We start from the raw sequence: 19,121 nt of genomic DNA, 5'->3' as shown, positions 1-19,121 counted from the left end.
CAGATGTCTAGCTAATTCATATGTCGGTGAACCAATGGCACTCACAATGGGTCGGAGTGGGACTGAATCTTTATGTATTTTGGGGAGTCCATATAGTCTAGGTGGCTGTGCTTCAGTCTTGCATAGTTTTCTGTGCGTGTCGGGATGTAGTGAGGAATTCTTGATCAGCGCATTTGTTAGCCTGGTGATTTTGCAAGTGGGATCTCGTTTTAGTTTTTTGTAGGTGGAGGGGTCCAGGAGTTCCTTAATCTTCTTTTTGTATTCCTCCGTTTTCATGATCACTGTAGCATTGCCTTTATCAGCTGGTAGAATGATGATGTCTGGATCTGCATTGAGGGTCTTGATGGCATTTCTCTCCGTGAAAGCCTTCGACAATACATCGAACACCTCTACGGGGAGGAAACATTCCAACAGACCCGAAGATTGGAAACACTTCGGAACAAGAAAGCACATCTACTCTGTTCTTTGACCTTTCTTCTACGCTGCAGGGACACAAGAACCATTCCATCTTTTCTCACAACTAAAAGAATCTTCAAAACCACACAGGCGAACCGCATTTATGACCGTCTAGAACAGGCCCTCTTACGTGAGAGAATCCATACTACCCGCAGAGAACTTGCTGCCACAGACAAGGAGCTATTTTGCTTGCATATCAACACCAGCCATAAAATGAGAAGTCAGGATTGGGACAAGGTCGATAATCTCACCTACAGGAAGATGGAACAAGTGTTTACCAACCACACATCCAGACAGAAGCAGAAGTTTAACAAACTACAGGAAAAAAGAAAGACAAGCCCAATGCTCGACAATGCACGCATTGTCATCAATCTGACAGACCGTCAACTCTCACCAGAAGAAACCTCCATCTTGGCAAAGGGAGGAAACTTTGCAGTCACCCCCACCAGAATTCCTGTGGAAGACATCATTGCAAATGTAGAAGCTGCCATCCGTCATCTACCTGAAGAGGAAGCTGAGGAAATAAGAGGAGAGACAGCCAGGATTCTACGAAAGGCAAAGCTTCCCACCAGCAATATAACACGCAAGGAGAGAAATGCCATCAAGACCCTCAATGCAGATCCAGACATCATCATTCTACCAGCTGATAAAGGCAATGCTACAGTGATCATGAAAACGGAGGAATACAAAAAGAAGATTAAGGAACTCCTGGACCCCTCCACCTACAAAAAACTAAAACGAGATCCCACTTGCAAAATCACCAGGCTAACAAATGCGCTGATCAAGAATTCCTCACTACATCCCGACACGCACAGAAAACTATGCAAGACTGAAGCACAGCCACCTAGACTATATGGACTCCCCAAAATACATAAAGATTCAGTCCCACTCCGACCCATTGTGAGTGCCATTGGTTCACCGACATATGAATTAGCTAGACATCTGGCAGATCTCCTGCAGGACCACATCGGGAAAACCTCGTCTTACATCAAAGATTCAGCAGATTTCATCAACAAAGTCAGTTCTCTGAAACTCAATCCACAAGACATACTTGTCAGTTTTGATGTTGTATCCCTGTTTACCAAGGTTCCAGTAAAAGACACTATTGCACTGATTAATCAGATTTTCCCAGAGGATGTAACAGCCTTATTCCATCATTGTCTGACAACCAGTTACTTCCAATGGGACAACGAATTCTATGAACAGATGGATGGGGTGGCCATGGGGAGCCCACTCAGCCCAGTTATAGCAAACTTCTACATGGAACATTTTGAAAAAACAGCTCTAGAATCAGCACCCCACAAACCCAGTGTATGGTTCCGGTTTGTGGATGATACATTCATCATTTGGAGCCATGGGGAGGAAGAATTGAGGGAGTTTTTGAATCATCTCAACAACATCCACCTGAACATACAATTCACAATGGAGAAAGAAAGTGAGGGAAAACTCTCATTCCTGGATACCTTGGTCATCCGCAAAGCAAACTTTCAGTTAGGTCACAAGGTCTACAGGAAACCAACTCACACTGATCGGTACTTACACAAAAACTCCAATCACCACCCCCGACAGAAAAGAGGCATAATGAAAACATTAGTGGATCGTGCAAGACGGATATGTGAGCCGCGCTTTCTCAATGAGGAAATTAATCATCTAAACCACGCACTTCAGGCAAATGGCTACTCCAGAAATGAAATCCGAAGAGCAATCAAACCCAGGATGAATCAAACAACCAAGGAAAAACAGTCACCTACAGGAAAAGTGTTTTTGCCATATATCAAAGGAATTACTGATCAGATGGGAAAGCTTATGGAAAAGCATAACCTTCAAGCAGTATTCAGACCCACCCGAAAAATACAACAGATGCTACGATCAGCAAAAGACAGCAGAGATCCCCTCACCTCTGCAGGAGTATACCGTATACCCTGCAGCTGTGGACAAGTTTACATCGGGACCACAAAGCGTAGCATCCAGACAAGAATAAAAGAACATGAAAGACACTGCAGACTTGGACAGCCTGAAAAATCAGCTGTGGCTGAACATAGCCTAACTCAAACAGGGCACAGTATCTTATTCCAGGACACCAAAATACTGGACAACACTTCCAACTACTTTGTCAGACTGCACAGGGAAGCCATTGAAATTCACAAGCATAAGCAAAACTTCAACAGGAAAGAAGAAACCTTAAGAATGAACAGAGCATGGGCTCCGGTTCTGAAAAACACCAGGCCAACAAAACACTCCACACCCGACAATAGCCCTGCAGAGAAGATTAGCACATCAAGCACCAATCCATATGCAAAAGAACCTCCTCAGGAGACAGTGAAGCCTCCCGCCATTAGCATTCCACACCCTGGGAAACTCTTACAGAATGACTCAGCTCAACCCCACCCCTCCTGAGTAGATACAAATGACCTACATCTTTTCCACACTGTGACACTGAGAGATCTCTGTCTTTTGGTGCTACACCTCTGAAGATGCCAGCCACAGCTGCTGGCGAAACGTCAGGAACTACAATGCCAAGACCACGGCAATACAGCCCGGAAAACCCCCAACAACCATTAAAGTTTTGTCTTTGTAATCTGTTTGGGATGAATCCTATCCGATGGAAGTTTTCTATTGTAGCCTCAGCCGCCTCCTTGAAATGCTAATCTAGGATTCAGGAGACCCCAGGAACTGTGCTAGGCAGCGCCTAAAAAAAGTGCCCTCGTGCCTGCAAACATTTACCAAGGGATCCATCCAGATCTTCGTGACTACTCTGCTGTTTGCTTTTCACAATTGATAACTTGGCCCGAAAGGCATTATTTTCAGGAAACTGGAAACTGTAAAATGAAGCTAAGTGATTCTGAGAAATAACTTAGTTTTATTGTGTTTATCACTTTTTCTATAGCTACTTTTAATAGGTTTTTAGGACTTTATTTGCGCAGGCCATAAGAGGGTTTTTAACTGCTGCTTTTTTAGTATTTTTGACAATATTTTTTTACTATTGTCTGTTTTACTCAATTTATGATCTCAGTTTTATTTTATTTTTTTTAGTTATGCTATTCTTAATGTATTTGATCTACTACTTGTAAGACTCAAGCGCTTTCTAAGAGCCAAGCTGCAAGTGACGCCTTACACAGGTTGGATACTTGTCAGCTTGCCTCAAGTTTTGATGGGAAATGTAGGCATCCTGGTTTTACAGCTTGGCTCTCCATTACAGCTGCAAGACCGGGATGCCTACATTTCCCATCAAAACTTGAGGGAAGCTGACAAGTGTCCAGCCTGTGTCAGGCGTCACTTGTAGCTTGGCTCTAAGTCGAAAGGCAGGATATAAATCAAATAAATAAATAGTTGGTTGTTGTGGGTTTTCCGGGCTGTATTGCCGTGGTCTTGACATTGTAGTTCCTGTAGTTCCTGCTGGCAAAACGTCAGGAACTACAATGTCAAGACCACGGCAATACAGCCCGGAAAACCCACAACAACCATCGTTCTCCGACCGTGAAAGCCTTCGACAATACAAATAAATAGTTGTTCATGTTAGGAATTGTCACTCTTCTCCTTTTCCCCTCCTTATTTGTACAACCTTCTTAAGGGAGGGAAGAAGTCAGATATGATACTTGCAAGCGTGGCTGATTTCCTATATAGATGGTCCTTTTGTCCAAACTACATTGTTCTTGCTGTTCAGACATGCACCTGGAAGCCCGAGTGGCCTTAAGCAAAAGGAGTGAAAAGGGATTTATTCATCCTAGCCTTCATGAGTTCTTAGCGATGCTTTTTCTTAGTCAGGCAGAAACTCCTGTGATGTAGCACTTTCCCCAAACCTCCCCCTCTCATCATCCTCTGGGGGAGGGGGACTGCAATACACGCAGGTAAATGCATTTTCCAGTCATTGCTAGTTACTACTTCTTCAGTGTGCATGGTGCTTTACTGGGTAGGCTCCTCCGTACAGGTGTTTTTGCAGTCTAATGCTTGCCCTAAAGAAGGAAGGGAAAAGAGAGAGGGTTTGGGTTAAAATGAAAGAATGTACATTCACTCCAGTTAAATATTTGGTTTGAGTAGTGGAGCGGGGGGGTCTAATTTGTTAATGGAAAGTCTCCTTGCATAACTCTTCAGGTTGATTATTCTTTTTGAGAGCTGAGAAAAAAATAGTAGATCAAATAAATTAAGAATAGCACAACTAGAAATGAGCCTGTGGTGCATGCTATTCTTTATGGTGTTGCTTCTTTCAGATGTTCGCATCCCGCTTCACTGCCTATTTCAGAAGGAAATGTGTATCAGCGACAGACGAGCGTGTCCAGAAAATGAATGAAGTTCTTAACTACATTAAGTTTATTAAAATGTATGCCTGGGTCAAAGCCTTTTCCCAGAATGTCCAGAGTGAGTGTCCGTTTTTATTTTATTGCCAGTAACCTTTCCCCCACCCTGGCCACAAAGTAAATGGGGATTATTAGAATATTCAGTGTTCTATGCCTGCTATACTTGAGCATGAAATAAAGAACTCCCTCCCCCCCCTGCCCTTCTGAGGTTGAGTTTGCGGTATAAGGAGATTCATATACCCATTTAGTGCACTTAAGAACATAAGAAACCTTGGATTGCCTGGGAAAGCGAGTCTTAAATAGACTCGCTCAAGCTATACAGATTTTTAAATGCCATTATTTATTTAGCGCACTTCCATGCTGCCTCTCTAGAAAGGAGCAACACGAGTAAAACAGCACAAAATGTCAAGAAAATCATAAGTTTTTCCCCCTTGGTAGAAATAATAATCCGTGCTTCATTTTTTTGCTATATGCTTGGCTTTGAGCATATCCATAATATTATGAATGACTAATTAATTTTCATTTTAAGTTTTTAAAGTTAATTGTATTGCTGTTTGTGTGTGTGTGTGTGTGTGTGTGTGTGTGTGTGTGTGTGTGTGTGACTGCTTTGAATATTGCCTCATCTGTGTACATGTGTGTGGGGGGGATTGTATTCTTTATTAACAGAAATCCGAGAGGAAGAGCGCAAAATCTTGGAACGTGCTGGGTACTTCCAGAGCATCACGGTGGGAGTGGCTCCTATTGTTGTCGTTATTGCCAGCGTGGTGACCTTCTCTGTCCATATGTTCCTTGGCTACGACCTCACAGCTGCTCAGGTAATTTGTCATCTCAGATGGGTGTGATTTTTTTAGAAATCAAAGCAAAACAGCGCACGGTCTGGGAATCCTCTGCATGGTACTTCTTTTGCCGTGAAAAGCAGGGAGGGGATTATCCTACTGCTGAAGGGGTTTCAAGATCTCCCGAGCACAAATTCTAGTGCTGAAATTCATGGAATGGAGACCAGGCGGATGTAGAAAGGGGTCATGGCGATTAGAAGGCAGCATAGCGTACCGAGCATAGTTCGTATCTCCCACATTGTGGCAGGAAGAGGCAGAAAGGGGAAAGTCTTGGGTTTTTGGGGTGGGCTTCCATTCACCCACTGAATTCAGGTTGGTTGTGAGGCCTTGGTTTTAAATAAAAAAGAGTCCAGTAGCACCTTTAAGACTAACCAATTTTATTGTAGCATAAGCTTTCGAGAATCACGTTCTCTTCGTCAGATGCATGGAGGGCCTTCTGCCCTTCATGCATCTGACCAAGAGAACTGTGATTCTCAAAAGCTTATGCTACAATAAAATTGGTTAGTCTTAAAGGTGCTACTGGACTCTTTTTTATTTTGCTACTACAGACTAACACGGCTAACTCCTCTGGATCTTGGTTTTTAAATGTATTTTATTAATTTAATTTATAGTCTGCTCTCCCCGCGAACGGTCTCAGAGTGGATTTACATCAGAAATTTAAAACAATTTAAAACGTTGGTAGCAACCATAAAATACAGCATAAACATAAACAGGCAGCTCATATTTGCACCCTACATAGCACCTCGGGCCCACGGGCAGGGTGGTTAAAAACTCAGCCAGTGTAGAGTTGGCAGGTATCCCCCCCCGCCCCCCCGGGAGGGGCCGGTTGGGTGGCTCTTCTTCCTCAACCCCCATAAGCCTGGTTGTTGTAAAAGACTCCTGCTTCACTTGCAAATAACTCCAACAATTTGTGTATCTTACGATGGTACGTTTAACTCTTTCCCTGTGAAACTGAAGGTAGTATTAGAGGCAGAGGAACCCCGCTCAGTAACTTATTGGTCTTTTCAGTGGCTTCAGTTTTTCTTACAGCTCACTATGTTTTTTTTTTTTTTTGCGTCAAACCACATTGTTTGTTCATTACCTACTTGAGAGCCCCCAGAGAAGTTCAGAACATTGATAAAAATCAACAGTTGCCATTCTGGGCTGAAAGGGAGTTTTCGTGCTGCTGTCCCCACGTGACACGTGGCAGCAGGCACATGTACTTCCACATGAAGCTGCCTTATATTGAATCTGACCTTTGGTCCATCAACGTTGGTACTGGGGGGGGGTGCTTTGAGTTTCCGAATCGGGCCAGATTCAAGTAGATTCAATATTCCCGAATCAGCTTTGCAAAGCTGGAGTGAAGGGCTTCATAACGCTTTGGCAAGCTTTGGGTAGAGCGGCATCAGCTGCAGCACTTTTCTTGCCGTTTGCAAACTGGGAACCCTGAATCTTTTTGGGGTGCACACCCCTGGTCAGTACTGTCAACTCAGACAGGCAGCAGCTCTCCAGGGTCTCAGAGGTGTTTTACATCACCCAAGTACCTAATCCTTTTACCTGAAGATGCTGGGGATTGACCCAAGTCAATGCTGTACTGCTGAGCCACGGCCCCTTCCAGCCATGGGTTGGGTCCAGTGCAGCAAGGACTTCTGCCCACTGAGCCTGGCTTTCTCTGCTCCCACTTGTGCCTGCCTGAACAGCCCCCTGAAATTCTTTTGCTGGGGGTCCCTTCTACCCCCAAAGCAGGATTTCCCTTGGCACTTTGGGCTGCTGTGTGCATGGGGGGAGCTAATAAAAGTCATACTGTATGAACTGAATGCCTGGCACCTGTAGAAACACTGCTGGATCCAACCCGATATCTGGTGCTCCTGAAGAACTTCATATCCTGGCTCCAGTTTATTGCAAGGAGCAGGATAGGTGCATGTGGAACCTCTGTTCTACCGTGTGCTGTTGTGAAGGGGGGAGATCATTGCTTGAGCACTTGTACCTAATTCTCAGTCCTGATGCACTTTGCTGGCGGGGGGGGGGGGGGTCATGCATGTGTGTGACGGAACTACAGTTGTGTTTGGCTCCCTTCAAAATACAGTCAGACGTTCCAGAGAAAAATACAGTGAGTTCCAGCCCTCGCCCTCTGCTTTCCCGATTTTATATTTAAAGGAGTATTTTGCCTACTACTGCCATTTTTTAAAATGTATTTGAGGTCTTCAGTAGATATTGCAGTTGAAAGTAATCACTCGCAACCGTGTTTTCAGGCATTCACAGTGGTCACAGTGTTCAATTCGATGACCTTTGCTCTGAAAGTCACACCTTTTTCTGTGAAGTCTTTGTCTGAAGCGTCTGTGGCTGTTGACCGATTTAAGGTAATTGTGGGGAATTTTTTTTTGCTCTTTTATTCGTAGGCATGATGCCTTTAATGAGTCATGAACATAGTTCTTGCAGGGGGAAAAATCATTTCGTTTTATGATGCACCCTTTTCCTTACTACATCCTTGTATACCAGGGTTGCAGTCTAGACTAATTGGGTTCAAACCTTGCAAACCTTGGCCTTCTGGCTGAGATGGGCAAACTTGTTTCCTGGGGGATACAGGGGGCCCTGAGAAAATGAGAGGGAATTGGTAGAAATTAGCCATTGAGTCTGAGATCCAGCCTATTAGGTGGCTGGCTGGTTAGGCCTGTTGTTATGTCATAGGGATGTACTTTCAAGTTCCTCTGGGGTGGCAGTCAGTACCCTCCAGCAATGTCCACCTGCACAATGTGGCGGGGGGGGGCTAGTAGTGGAGGGTGAACTGTTATGGGAAGTACTGATCTCTTCTTTGAGAATCCCTTGGAAAGCTTCCAAGGAACTCTCAAGATTCCCTGAAACGCAGTTTGAAAAAAGATGCAGATACATTCCCGCCTCCCAATCTGTTTGCAATTTTCTTTTCTTCTGTGATACCAGTGCCTGAGTAGACTCTTCACTGTTTGGCGTGCTTAGTGAGGGATACTTGCTTTTGTAGAGCACGGTGTGAATTAGTATGCCTGAAGGATTGGCTGGGGATGGGAGGCAAGATACTGCATAGTATCCCCCATTCGCTTGGCATTGGTGTTTTGGGCAACTTTTAACCGGAAACGTGTGACCTGTAATTTTATTTAGCATTCAAATAGTGCAAAGAATTTTGAACCACTTCCTTTGTTCCTGGTATTAGCTTTTAAGAGAGGCAACTAAAGTAAGAAGTGCAGGGCACTAAAGAGAGAGCGAGCAAGCATAGTGTGGGAATAATCCTGAATGAGCATGTAATCTTGTCTCATGAGGTATGTGTGTGAAAGTTTGCTTATTTGGGCAGCATTTAAGTACGATTACTTTGGGGTCCGTAGTCAACACTTATGGGAATGGCAACTTTCCTTGAAATCCTGGATGCCTAACTGGTGACTATTTTTTGTCTTCATGTTGTTGTTTTTTTTGTCTGAACTGTTTGCTGTGCTTTGTGGAATCTTCCAAGAGTGTCTTGGAGCAAATGGATGTGGTGGAAAACACGATAAAGCGGCTAAGTTTCATAATGTCTCCAAATTGCCAAACTCTTGGGCGGTTGAATATTGTGCCCCCCCCCCATGTCAATTGAGAAATATTTCCACTCCTTTTTAGGCTTTGTGGTGTTTTTAATGAGCAAGCCACATCTTGCAAACTTTGAAACCCAAGGTATGTGAAATAGTAAAAAGCCCAGTAGCTCCTTTAAGACTAACCAACTTTATTGAGGCATCTGACAAAGAGAGCTGTGGTTCTCGGAAGCTTATGCCTCAATAAAGTTGGTTCGCCTTAAAGGTGCTACTGGACTTTTTTACTATCTTGCAACTACAGACTAACACGGCTAACTCCTCTGAAGACATGTGAAGGCAGACTGTCCAGAATGTAGCTAATCTTTTCTGCGTCCGGAGAACAGCCACTGGGCACGAGTCGCTTTATCCTGAGCCCCACCACATTCATGAATAGCCAGGCCCTTTTTTGGACCTGGAAGTTAGTTTGCACTAATGAGCCACCTTTTGCTCTTCAGCTTCCACCCACTGTATAGCCTGATGTGTTTTGCTGCGTGAGTGTGCCGTAGGCTTGTCCCCCCAGTCTTGACCTGGTGTCTCATCTTTGCACCTCTCTCACAACTCCTATCAGAGTTTGTTTCTAATGGAAGAGGTTCATATGGTAAAGAAAAAACCAGCCAGTCCTCTCACCGCCATAGAGGTGAAAAATGCCACCTTGGCATGGGAGTCCTCCCATGCTAGTGTCCAGAGCTCACCCAAGATGACCCCCAAAATGAAAAAAGACAAGGTGGCCAGGAGCAAGAAAGAGAAGGCCAAGGTCCAGCAACGTGAGGGACAACAGGCAGTGCTGGCTGAGCAGAAAGGCCATCTTCTAGTGGACAGTGACGACCCCCCAAGTCCCGAGGAAGAGAACAAACAGATTCACCTGGCAAATACCCGACTGCAGAGGGTGCTCTACAACGTTGACCTAGAAATAGAGAAGGTGGGTTGGAATCATGTCTCCCTTCAGGCACTCCCTCGACTAAGAATTCCTGAAAATCTTCCACTGTTCCTAGAATGTTGTTATCTCTGTGGAACCAAGTGGATTGATGTTGAGGGCTGCTTGCCACCACAGGCCTCTTTCCAGTACACCTTTGCCCTGTAATAGCACTCTCCTGAGAGAGACTGGTGCATGTCAGAAACACAGTGCATGCATGCTCAGGATCTGTGGCTCTTCGACAAGGTCTGCACAACTACTCCAAAGTTAGCGTCCGCCTGTGGGTACGCTGCAGATGCATTTGTGACATGCTGGTTAACCCTTGGGAGATGCACGTGTTGCGTATTCAGGGTTTTAACCCAGTTCACTCCAATATCCCAGCCCTGTGCTTTAGTGGTTCATTTTAGCCATATAGAGGAGGGTGGCAGAGCCTTCCCTTGATGCTGGTGAATAATGTAGACTTGTAGAGTGTAGACTTTCCACGTGTTCATATGGCACTGGTTGCTTGCCTCCAAAGCAACTGTTTTTTGACCCAGGCAGTGTGAATTTCCCCCGATGATACCTGATACTATATAATGGCTCTCTTTATATTTTGTATTCTTGTTCAGTTACTAAATGCTTAACTGTAGGTAGCGTGGGATCTAGTACGAAGGATTGGTTTTTGTTGCAATAATATTTCCTTTTGTGATCTAATCTAGGGGAAGCTCGTTGGGATTTGTGGCAGCGTGGGGAGTGGGAAAACCTCGCTCATTTCAGCCATTTTGGGACAGGTGAGAGGATCGCTTGGATTTTCCTTTTGCTCAGCCAGTTCCACTGGTTTTGCTTGTGCTTGGTTTGCAAGGGAAGTAGGAAATCTGCTGTTGTTATCTCTGCCAGCTACTGCATTTTGTTCAACGAGCCTTTAGTCCACATAATAAGTGAATCACCTGACCTCATACTCTGATCGTAAGAGGCAGTGAAGCAAGGTACATTTGAGTAGCTAAAAGGCCTTAAATGGCTAAGCGGGTGGAATTCATGGGTACGATCGATCTTGCATAGTAGGGTTTGGTCATATGTTTGAGAATGAGACTTTACTTCCTTAAATGTGGAGTGGCGTCAATCCTAGACCCTCTTCTCTTTGTTCCAGATGACTCTGCTGGAAGGCAGCATTTCTGTAGATGGAACATTTGCCTATGTGGCTCAGCAGGCCTGGATTCTCAATGCAACCCTTAGGGACAACATCCTCTTCGGGAAGGAATTTGATGAAGAAAGGTTTGTAAGCTCCAGCTCTTCTTTGTTAACTTCTGCTAATGCTCAGCTCTTCTGCTGTGAGGAGGAAAAGATTGATCTATTTTAAAACATTTCTGTGCCGCCTTTCCGCCCAAATAGTGCCCCCAAGGCAGTCAGCATCAAAACAACTTTTTAAAAAAGGTATCGATAAAATACTTAATTAAATAAAAACATATACAAACATAACCAGGGAGGATGGCCAGTGTCAGGGGTGTCACACTGCTCAGGATAGTCTTATAAGCCTATCTGGGCCTGTGCCGGTTGCAGAAATAGGGAGAAAGAGTTAAAAATAAAAACCAGCATGGTTGTAAAAAGTTAGTTCTTATCTGGGCTGGTAAGCAGTACTCTCTCCATGCTTTCAGTGTTAGCCGGAAGCAATAGAGGTATGCAAATATGCATCAGTAACAACAGTCCCTTAAACTACTTCCAACTCCCTGGAAAAAACATATCCCCCCATGCCCCCCACACTCTAGCTGCTTCTGTGAACCTGGATACTGAATTAAGATGTAGGGCAACAATAATCTGTTCAGTGGTTGTTGTGGGTTTTCCGGGCTGTATCGCCGTGGTCTTGGCATTGTAGTTCCTGACATTTCGCCAGCAGCTGTGGCTGGCATCTTCAGAGGTGTAGCACCAAAAGACAGAGATCTCTCAGTGTCACCAATGCCAAGACCACGGCAATACAGCCCGGAAAACCCACAACAACCATGGTTCTCCGGCCGTGAAAGCCTTCGACAATAAATCTGTTCAGTAATATATGGTCATTGCAATGCAAAATGTAAATGTAATGAGCTACATAAACCCCCCGCATTTAAACAATAAAGAAATCTTTCCAATTATTAACAAGTTTCAAGTTTTTACACTCTCTCTGTTTCTGAAAGATCAGTTGATTCTGAACTTTCATTTTTATCTCCATGTAGTTTAGAGAACTGAAGGTTGGCATTGGTTGAAACAAACACCATATGAAATAATAGTTTTCCCCCCTCCTCCCCAATTGCTTTGTATTTCAAAATCTAGACCAGTTTCTTTCACGTACTGCAGAACATGAGAGAATCTGAAGCAAGGAAGATTTGCATGTTACACTTGCCCATAGGATACAAGATTTGTCTCATGCGGCTGTTGTGTAGCCTTTAAAACTGTTCTAAAACGTTGTCTGAAAAAGCGTTTTCCCCTCATTCTAAAACAACATCAACAACATTTGATTTATATACCGCCCTTCAGGACAACTTAATGCCACACTCTGAGCGGTTTACGAAGTATGCTGTTATTATCCTCACGACAATCACCCTGTGATTGGGCTGGGGCTGAGAGAGCTCTGAGAGAGCTGTGACTGACCCAAGGTCACCCTGCTGGCTTCAAACGGAGGAGTGGAGAATCAAATTGAGCATGAATAGTCTTTTTCAGTTTTCCTCCAGACGTCCAACTCCCCCCCCCCCCAAACTTTCAACAAAATGTATATCCTGTTTTTCTGCCCTCATCAGGCCACCAAGGCAGATAGCAGTCCCTGGGGGGAAGGGGCTGGGTGGTTCCCCCTCAGTTTTCCTACTTTTTCTCGAGACTGCATATCTCTAGCTCTTCTTGAGTTGCCCTTCCTGTGGACACTGGGGAAATGGTACGCTGCTCCACTGTTGCTGTTCACTTCCTTTCTAAATATATATATATCTGTTTCCAGGTACAATACCGTGCTGAATGACTGCTGCCTCCGACCTGATCTGGCTATCCTGCCGAACGGGGACCTGACAGAGGTGGGATTCCTTTTAGACAATAGTAGTTCACTGTCTTTGAGGGTGCCTGTAATGATTTCAAGAAATGGGCGCATGTGTCTTTAAATGTTTGGTGAGATAGGTGAAGAGTGGGGGGTGAAAGAGAGAGGTGAGTGAGTGATATGATTGGTTGATGACAAAGAGTGGGCGGAGGGAAGGCAGTTTTCAGGTATTGAGGGAGAGAAAAAGATTCAGTTAGGGCCAGAGAGGCGAGCTGTGTGCAGCCTGAGGGTGTTCATGTATTTGTGAGGGAAAGGCAACCTGAGTGGAAGCCTGAACTGAGTGTGTCTGGGAGACTATATATTCACTCTATTTGAAGCAGGCAAACTGTGTGTGCGCCTGAGAGAGAAAGAACTGAGAGTGAAAAGAAAACAGGCTAGCTGTGTGCTGTCTGAGGAGTTCTCTGTGAGGGAAATATAGAGCCTAGAGAAAGAGGCTAACTGGGTGTGAAGCCTGACAAGAGATCTGTGTGAATGAGTTTGGATGAGGCAACTAGAAGAACTAAGAACGACTTTTATGTAACCAATACGCTTTTTAAAAAAAAAAACTTTGTTTGGTTATATCCCAGAGTAGCAGTCATTGTTATCTCCCATTCCTATCCTCAGGGCCACATAGAACCACGAAGGAGCCTGGCGCATAAACACGTTACCAAAGGGAAAACTTAAATAAAATATATTGGAATTTAATATTCCTGGTGGCAGCTAACTACCCAGAGGGTGTGAAGGGAAAGATTAAAGCAGAATCCACCCTAAAGAAAGTGAAGATCATAACAGTGCCGCTTAAGGCGGAGAAGGGTCTGACATGGCGTGAGCCGCTGTTCTTACACATTGCAGACTTGACTGCTTCTTACATTGCCCTGAGTCTGTCCTTAGACACTGAAACGTGGCTTTGTTAAAATAAATTTCATTAAGGATGCTTTGCCAGTGGGCTTATTTATGCAAAAAAAAAATCTAATTAGTATTCTTTTATCCTGCCCTTTCTCCAAGGAACTCAAGACTACGTGCATGGTTCTCCCCTCTGTGTGATAGATTTCGGCTGAGAATCTGGCCCTAAATCACCAAGCAAGTTTCCTGCTAGAATAGGGATTTGAACCTGGATGCTAGTTAAAAATGAGAACCATTGCTTTACATGAGCTGTAAAATAATTACGTGGCCTGTCTGTGGCTGTTTCAGACAATGTGTCATTTAAAAATATGTATTTTCTCAGTGGAGTAAAAGTTGCTGAAGGACTGGATGTGTTTCCATAGGCAAACAGTCTGGAGAGAGCTAACAGCTTCTCTCTCGCCAAAAAATCAGCCCCAGTGACTGCATTTAGAAAGGGGGAGGTATCTTTTCATGGAAGTAAACACAACCTGTAGACTCAACATTGCTGAGTAGTCCTGTGCAAACCCAAATCTCTCCGCTTAAGCCTGTTTTATTGGATCATTGTAAAACTAGAATGTTGTTCCGAGCTCTTTGGAGAAAGGGCAGGATATAACGATAGCAAATAGACAGGGTCTTTCTTCTCGCACTAAGTGATCCCAGAAGGAATACTTTAAGAAAGTATGTTCAACCTAGATTGGTGAGCGCGGTGCAAACCTGAGTGGGGGACAGCGACAGAGGATCAGCCTTGCCCGAGCCCTGTACAGTGAAAGGAGCATTTACATTCTCGACGACCCTCTCAGTGCCTTGGATGCCCACGTTGGAAACCACATCTTCAACAGTGCCATACGGAAGCACCTGAAATCAAAAACGGTTTTGTTTATCACCCATCAGCTGCAGGTATGCCCGTGATCTCTCCTCTCCTTGCCCCTCCCTCCCCAGGTGGGGTAAAAAAAAATAAATGGTACCCCTCCCTATGGGGAAGGAGACAACCCCTTGATGTATCTTTCGACCTTTGAAAAAGCAGCTACACAATGGGGAATTGGGGAGCCTGATTTGTCTTCTCCAGTAAGATAAACAGAGAGTTGGCAGCCATTTCCAGTCACATGCTCTGGGTTGGGTAGAATAAGTCTGGGTGGTAAGCCGCTCTCATAATAGTTTGTGCAGCCTTCTCAAACGACCTGTTTCTCCGGAAATGTGAAAATAAGAGAGGTGCCCTTGCTGAGAAGCCTGAACTAGCCTAGGAGGAATAGTAGTGGGAGCCTGAGGGGGAAACAGTCGCAACTTTCAAGAGTAAATGGCTGCAGCTGGAAGTATGGAAGTTTGGGAACACATCGAGGACTGCAGCTGACATCTCCATTCCACACCAACAGCCGGTCTCGTGTGGTGTACAGAGTCTCTTTTGCTGGATAAGGCTCTGCTGTCAGTGGTATGGAGTCACAGTAGAATAGAAATGGACATAATTGGGAATGGATGTTAGGATTTTTGTCTACAAAGGGAGTCTGCGACACTCGGGGCTCTTCAGCTCAGAAAATACCTAGCGATTTATAAAAACGGGAGGTGTTGGAACCAATTGAATGATCCCTTGGCAAGACACAAGAATGCCATTTGACTAAGTCAACTGGGTGCCGCTTCAGGGCGAGCGCGCTTGTGTGATGAAGCTCTGTGTGTAGTTGCCTCTTGATATTGTGATAGCCACTCAGGTAAGAAACCTGAACCTTAAATTGGTAGATGGTAGATCTGTTTACGGTAGGCATGATACACTCCTTGTAAAGTATTTCTGGGGCATCTTGCTGGCAAAAGAAAGCTGAGTTAATAGAACCCTGTGCCTGATTTAGCACGGTTTATTCCCCTTTATTCAATATGTAGCGTATTCAAAGAAATGACCAAATCATAATGATATACTGGATGGTTTTAAATGTCTATCATACCACCGATATGGTTCTCTTCAGATTATTTCTCTTTATTTCCTGCTTTTCTCCCCAATGGGAGACCCAAAGTGACTTAAAAACATAGAGCTGGAAGGGATCCCCCAGGGTCATCTAGACAAACCCTCTACACAATGCAGGAAATTCACAGCTACCTCCCTCCTCTTCACCCACCCAGTGACTGCTGCTCTGTGCCCAGAGGAAGGCAAATAACCTCCAGGATCCCCAGCCAATCTGGCCTGGTGGAAAATTCCTTCCCGACTCCAAAGTCAGGAAAACCTCCTTCTCTCTATTTCATCCTCACAACAACAATCCTGTGAGGTAGATTAGGCAAAGTGAGCAAGAAAGGCCCCAGGTCACCCAGCAAGCTTCTGTGTCTCGGGCTGCCAGGGTGCCCCCTCCCCCACCACTCACCTGGCCAGCGGCGGGGGGAGAGAGGTGAGCAGAGCCAGGCTGGAGCAGGCTCTGCAAACCCAATGACATCATTTCTGGTTTAAAACGGAAGCTACGGCATCTCAGTAGGGCCAGTTCTGTAAGGTTTGTCCCCAAACATAGCGAAAGCACTGTTCTGGGCCAGTGGCGGAATTGTAGAGTCTGAATCTATTTCATTGGCCACCACAACATTCTTTGTGGCAATTGTCTCAAAGCTTTGGTTGCTGCTGCAGACGAAAAGGTGTCAGAAGCTCCACGCGCCTAACCTAAATATACTTGAAGGCTTCGCTGTCGGCTGCGCAAGTTGCAGGGAAACGGCTTTCATAGTTTTTAAAAGGATCTTGGTTCATGCTGACTTTTCTCACTGATAGCTTGAAGCTACATGGTAGGGAAATGTGGAATTTCAGTATACTCTCTCTATATATATGCTTTTTTATAGCAGTCCATTATCCACAAAGAAGGGTGGGGGGATGATCTGTGCGAGTGTTGTGTGTTTTTCCTCCTGATATTGAACGTTCTTTCCCTGTCATTGATCTCCAGTATCTTGTGGATTGCGATGAAGTGGTCTTCATGAAAGAGGGCTGTATCACTGAGAGGGGAAGCCACGAGGACCTCATGAACCTAAATGGGGACTACGCTGCTATTTTTAACAGCCTGCAGCTGGGAGAGACGCCGCACATCGAGGTATGCTGCCCGACGGCATTAAAACGTTAAAGAGCAGTTTTTTCCTCCCATTTCTGTGCTCTGATACTGTGAGTGACTGAATGGCATGGAAGTGACAAGTCTAAAAACACCAATAACATCAAAACAGAACAGTCACGGATACCAGTTATACAGTGTGGCGAACCAGTGTGGTGTAGTGGTTAAGAGTCTGAGGCTAGGATCTGGGAGACCCGGGTACAAATCCCTGCTCTGCCAAGGAAGCTTGCTGAGTGGCCTTGGACTGGTCACTCTTTCTCAGCTAGGCTTCCTCACAAGGTTATTGTTAATGGAGAAAAAGAGAATGATGTATGCCACTTGGGGTCCCCATTGTGGAGAAAGTTAGGGTATAAATGAAACAAATAAATATATCGGTGAGCTCAGCATGTAAGGAAAAGGCTTGTTAGCAGTTGTAAACTAGTACAACAGCCTTCCATCGCATCTGCCCACCAAAAATACTTTCTGAAGCAGCAGTGTTTTCTCATGCTTTTGAAAAGTCATTGGAGTAGACAGAAGTGGCCCCCTTTTGTCAAGCAAGCCTGTTTTGTAAAGTGGCGTCACAAGAGCGTTGAGGACCCTGTGGGGCATGGGATTCAATGTTTCCTTAGGGTATGGACAAAGCCAGCTGTCTGATTTCCCTCCCATTCTTTCTGGCCTTCAAGAAGCTCCGGTGTGGTGTACATGGCTTCCCCACTTGTCTTCTTCAACAGCTGTGTCAGGGAGGTTAGGTTGAGAGGGGATGCAGATGGCTTAGGGTTACCCAGTGAGGGTAACTGGCCACCAACCAGTCCTAGTCAGATACTCCAGTCACAGGAGAATGCTGACTCTCTGTTTTCCACCCTCCCCCAACCATGTGTCCCTTGCTTCCAGAGAGCAGGGAGTAAGCACTCTTACACCTCTTCTGGCCCCTCTCCTAGTTCGTCCTCAGACTCCAAAACAAGCCATCAGTAGCTTTAGGCCAAGGATCTCCCTGTTCCCTTCTCTCCCCCAAACCACTTCCAGGGCATTGTGTTCTGTCTGCTTGACTTAATTGCTTCCTAGCCTGGAGCACAAGAGCGGCAGAGGTGGTGGCTCTCCTTGGAGCCGGCTCTGCTGCAGTCACTATGCTCAGCCTAGATAGCACTGATTTGGACCAATGAGCTGCAGTAGGTCTCCTGTGGAAAAAAGGAAAAAATCTTCCTCCTTGCCCTGTTCCCCAGCTCTGCCCCATGGAACATTTTTCAGATCTCCACTGGTGTGTGGGTCTCCACTTTCCCCCTCGTATGATAGTGGAGGTAAAGCATAAAGACATGAATCTCTTCCCATCTATTTATTTAGAGTAGTTACACACTTCTTTTCTGTGACGCCCTCAAAGCAGGCCTATCACCATATACGTCGCTGTTCAATAAACTCATGAATTGCCAGAATGGTTTATGATCTCCTTCTAGCTTTTGCGGGTTGAGTGTACTGAGGAACGCAGTCGCTGTAACTTCTGTTGTTTATGAGTCGCATGCAGCATGTATGATGGGAGAAGGAAAGTTTCCACTTGGAACCCTTTCTGTAGAATTGAATTGCAGGCAGCCTTATGGGGCTTTTGGACATTCTATACCTTTGTATATAAATTGGTAAAATAAATCAGGAGCTCTGACCTTCAGAAGACCTAAGCGTGGTCTTCCGAAGGCAGTCTTGTCTTGAGCTTCAGCCTGGTTGTATACAGTTTAGTCCCACAACTCCCTCATTTTCAGATAAATGTAAAGAAAACTACAAACAGTTCATTGAAAAGGCCACAAGATAAAACCACTAAATCAGGATCTGTGAAGAAAGAGAAACTGGTCAAGAAGGAAGAAGGTATTGTCTTGTTTACATTCTCTCACAGGCACCCTATTTTTAAAGTTATCTGTTTTGACCTCTTAATATATTCTGGCTCTTTTTCTGTTTGACTTGTAAGTTGAACCAATCATGTTCCACACTACCTTTTTGCTAATTATTAAAGCAGTGCTTCCATTTTTGTGGCACATGTCCACTTGAAATGAATGCAAAACTTCCCAAGGCAAACTTCTAGGAATCATGTTTTATATACGAAAAATTGCAGTGAAGCACAATTGTAGCCCATTTTTGAAATTTTTGTACAGACACAACAGAC

The 19,121-nt window shown here is 44.8% G+C and overlaps 1 protein-coding gene across 8 annotated transcripts in view; it reads left to right on the top strand.

Annotated features, from left to right (window-relative positions):
* The window catches only part of ABCC5 (ATP binding cassette subfamily C member 5), a 73,583-nt gene that overhangs the window by 32,808 nt on the left and 21,654 nt on the right, over nt 1–19,121 (top strand). For 6 of the 8 annotated variants that reach the window (XM_054983854.1, XM_054983852.1, XM_054983853.1 and 3 more), the window contains 10 exons: nt 4,665–4,812; nt 5,418–5,566; nt 7,819–7,926; nt 9,707–10,057; nt 10,750–10,821; nt 11,178–11,302; nt 12,990–13,062; nt 14,637–14,840; nt 16,841–16,984; nt 18,724–18,826. In XM_054983854.1, the coding sequence (XP_054839829.1) occupies nt 4,665–4,812; nt 5,418–5,566; nt 7,819–7,926; nt 9,707–10,057; nt 10,750–10,821; nt 11,178–11,302; nt 12,990–13,062; nt 14,637–14,840; nt 16,841–16,984; nt 18,724–18,826 (1,477 nt within the window). Of the gene's footprint in view, nt 1–4,664; nt 4,813–5,417; nt 5,567–7,818; nt 7,927–9,593; nt 10,058–10,749; nt 10,822–11,177; nt 11,303–12,989; nt 13,063–14,636; nt 14,841–16,840; nt 16,985–18,723; nt 18,827–19,121 lie in introns of those variants that run through there. The other 2 variants (XM_054983855.1, XM_054983859.1) reach the window with 2 other exon arrangements.

Source organism: Eublepharis macularius, chromosome 6 (assembly GCF_028583425.1).
Source record: "Eublepharis macularius isolate TG4126 chromosome 6, MPM_Emac_v1.0, whole genome shotgun sequence".
In the NCBI taxonomy this organism is placed as follows: domain Eukaryota; kingdom Metazoa; phylum Chordata; class Lepidosauria; order Squamata; family Eublepharidae; genus Eublepharis; species Eublepharis macularius.
Note: the sequence above shows the minus strand (reverse complement) of the source record. Positions and strands in the feature narration are given on the sequence as shown.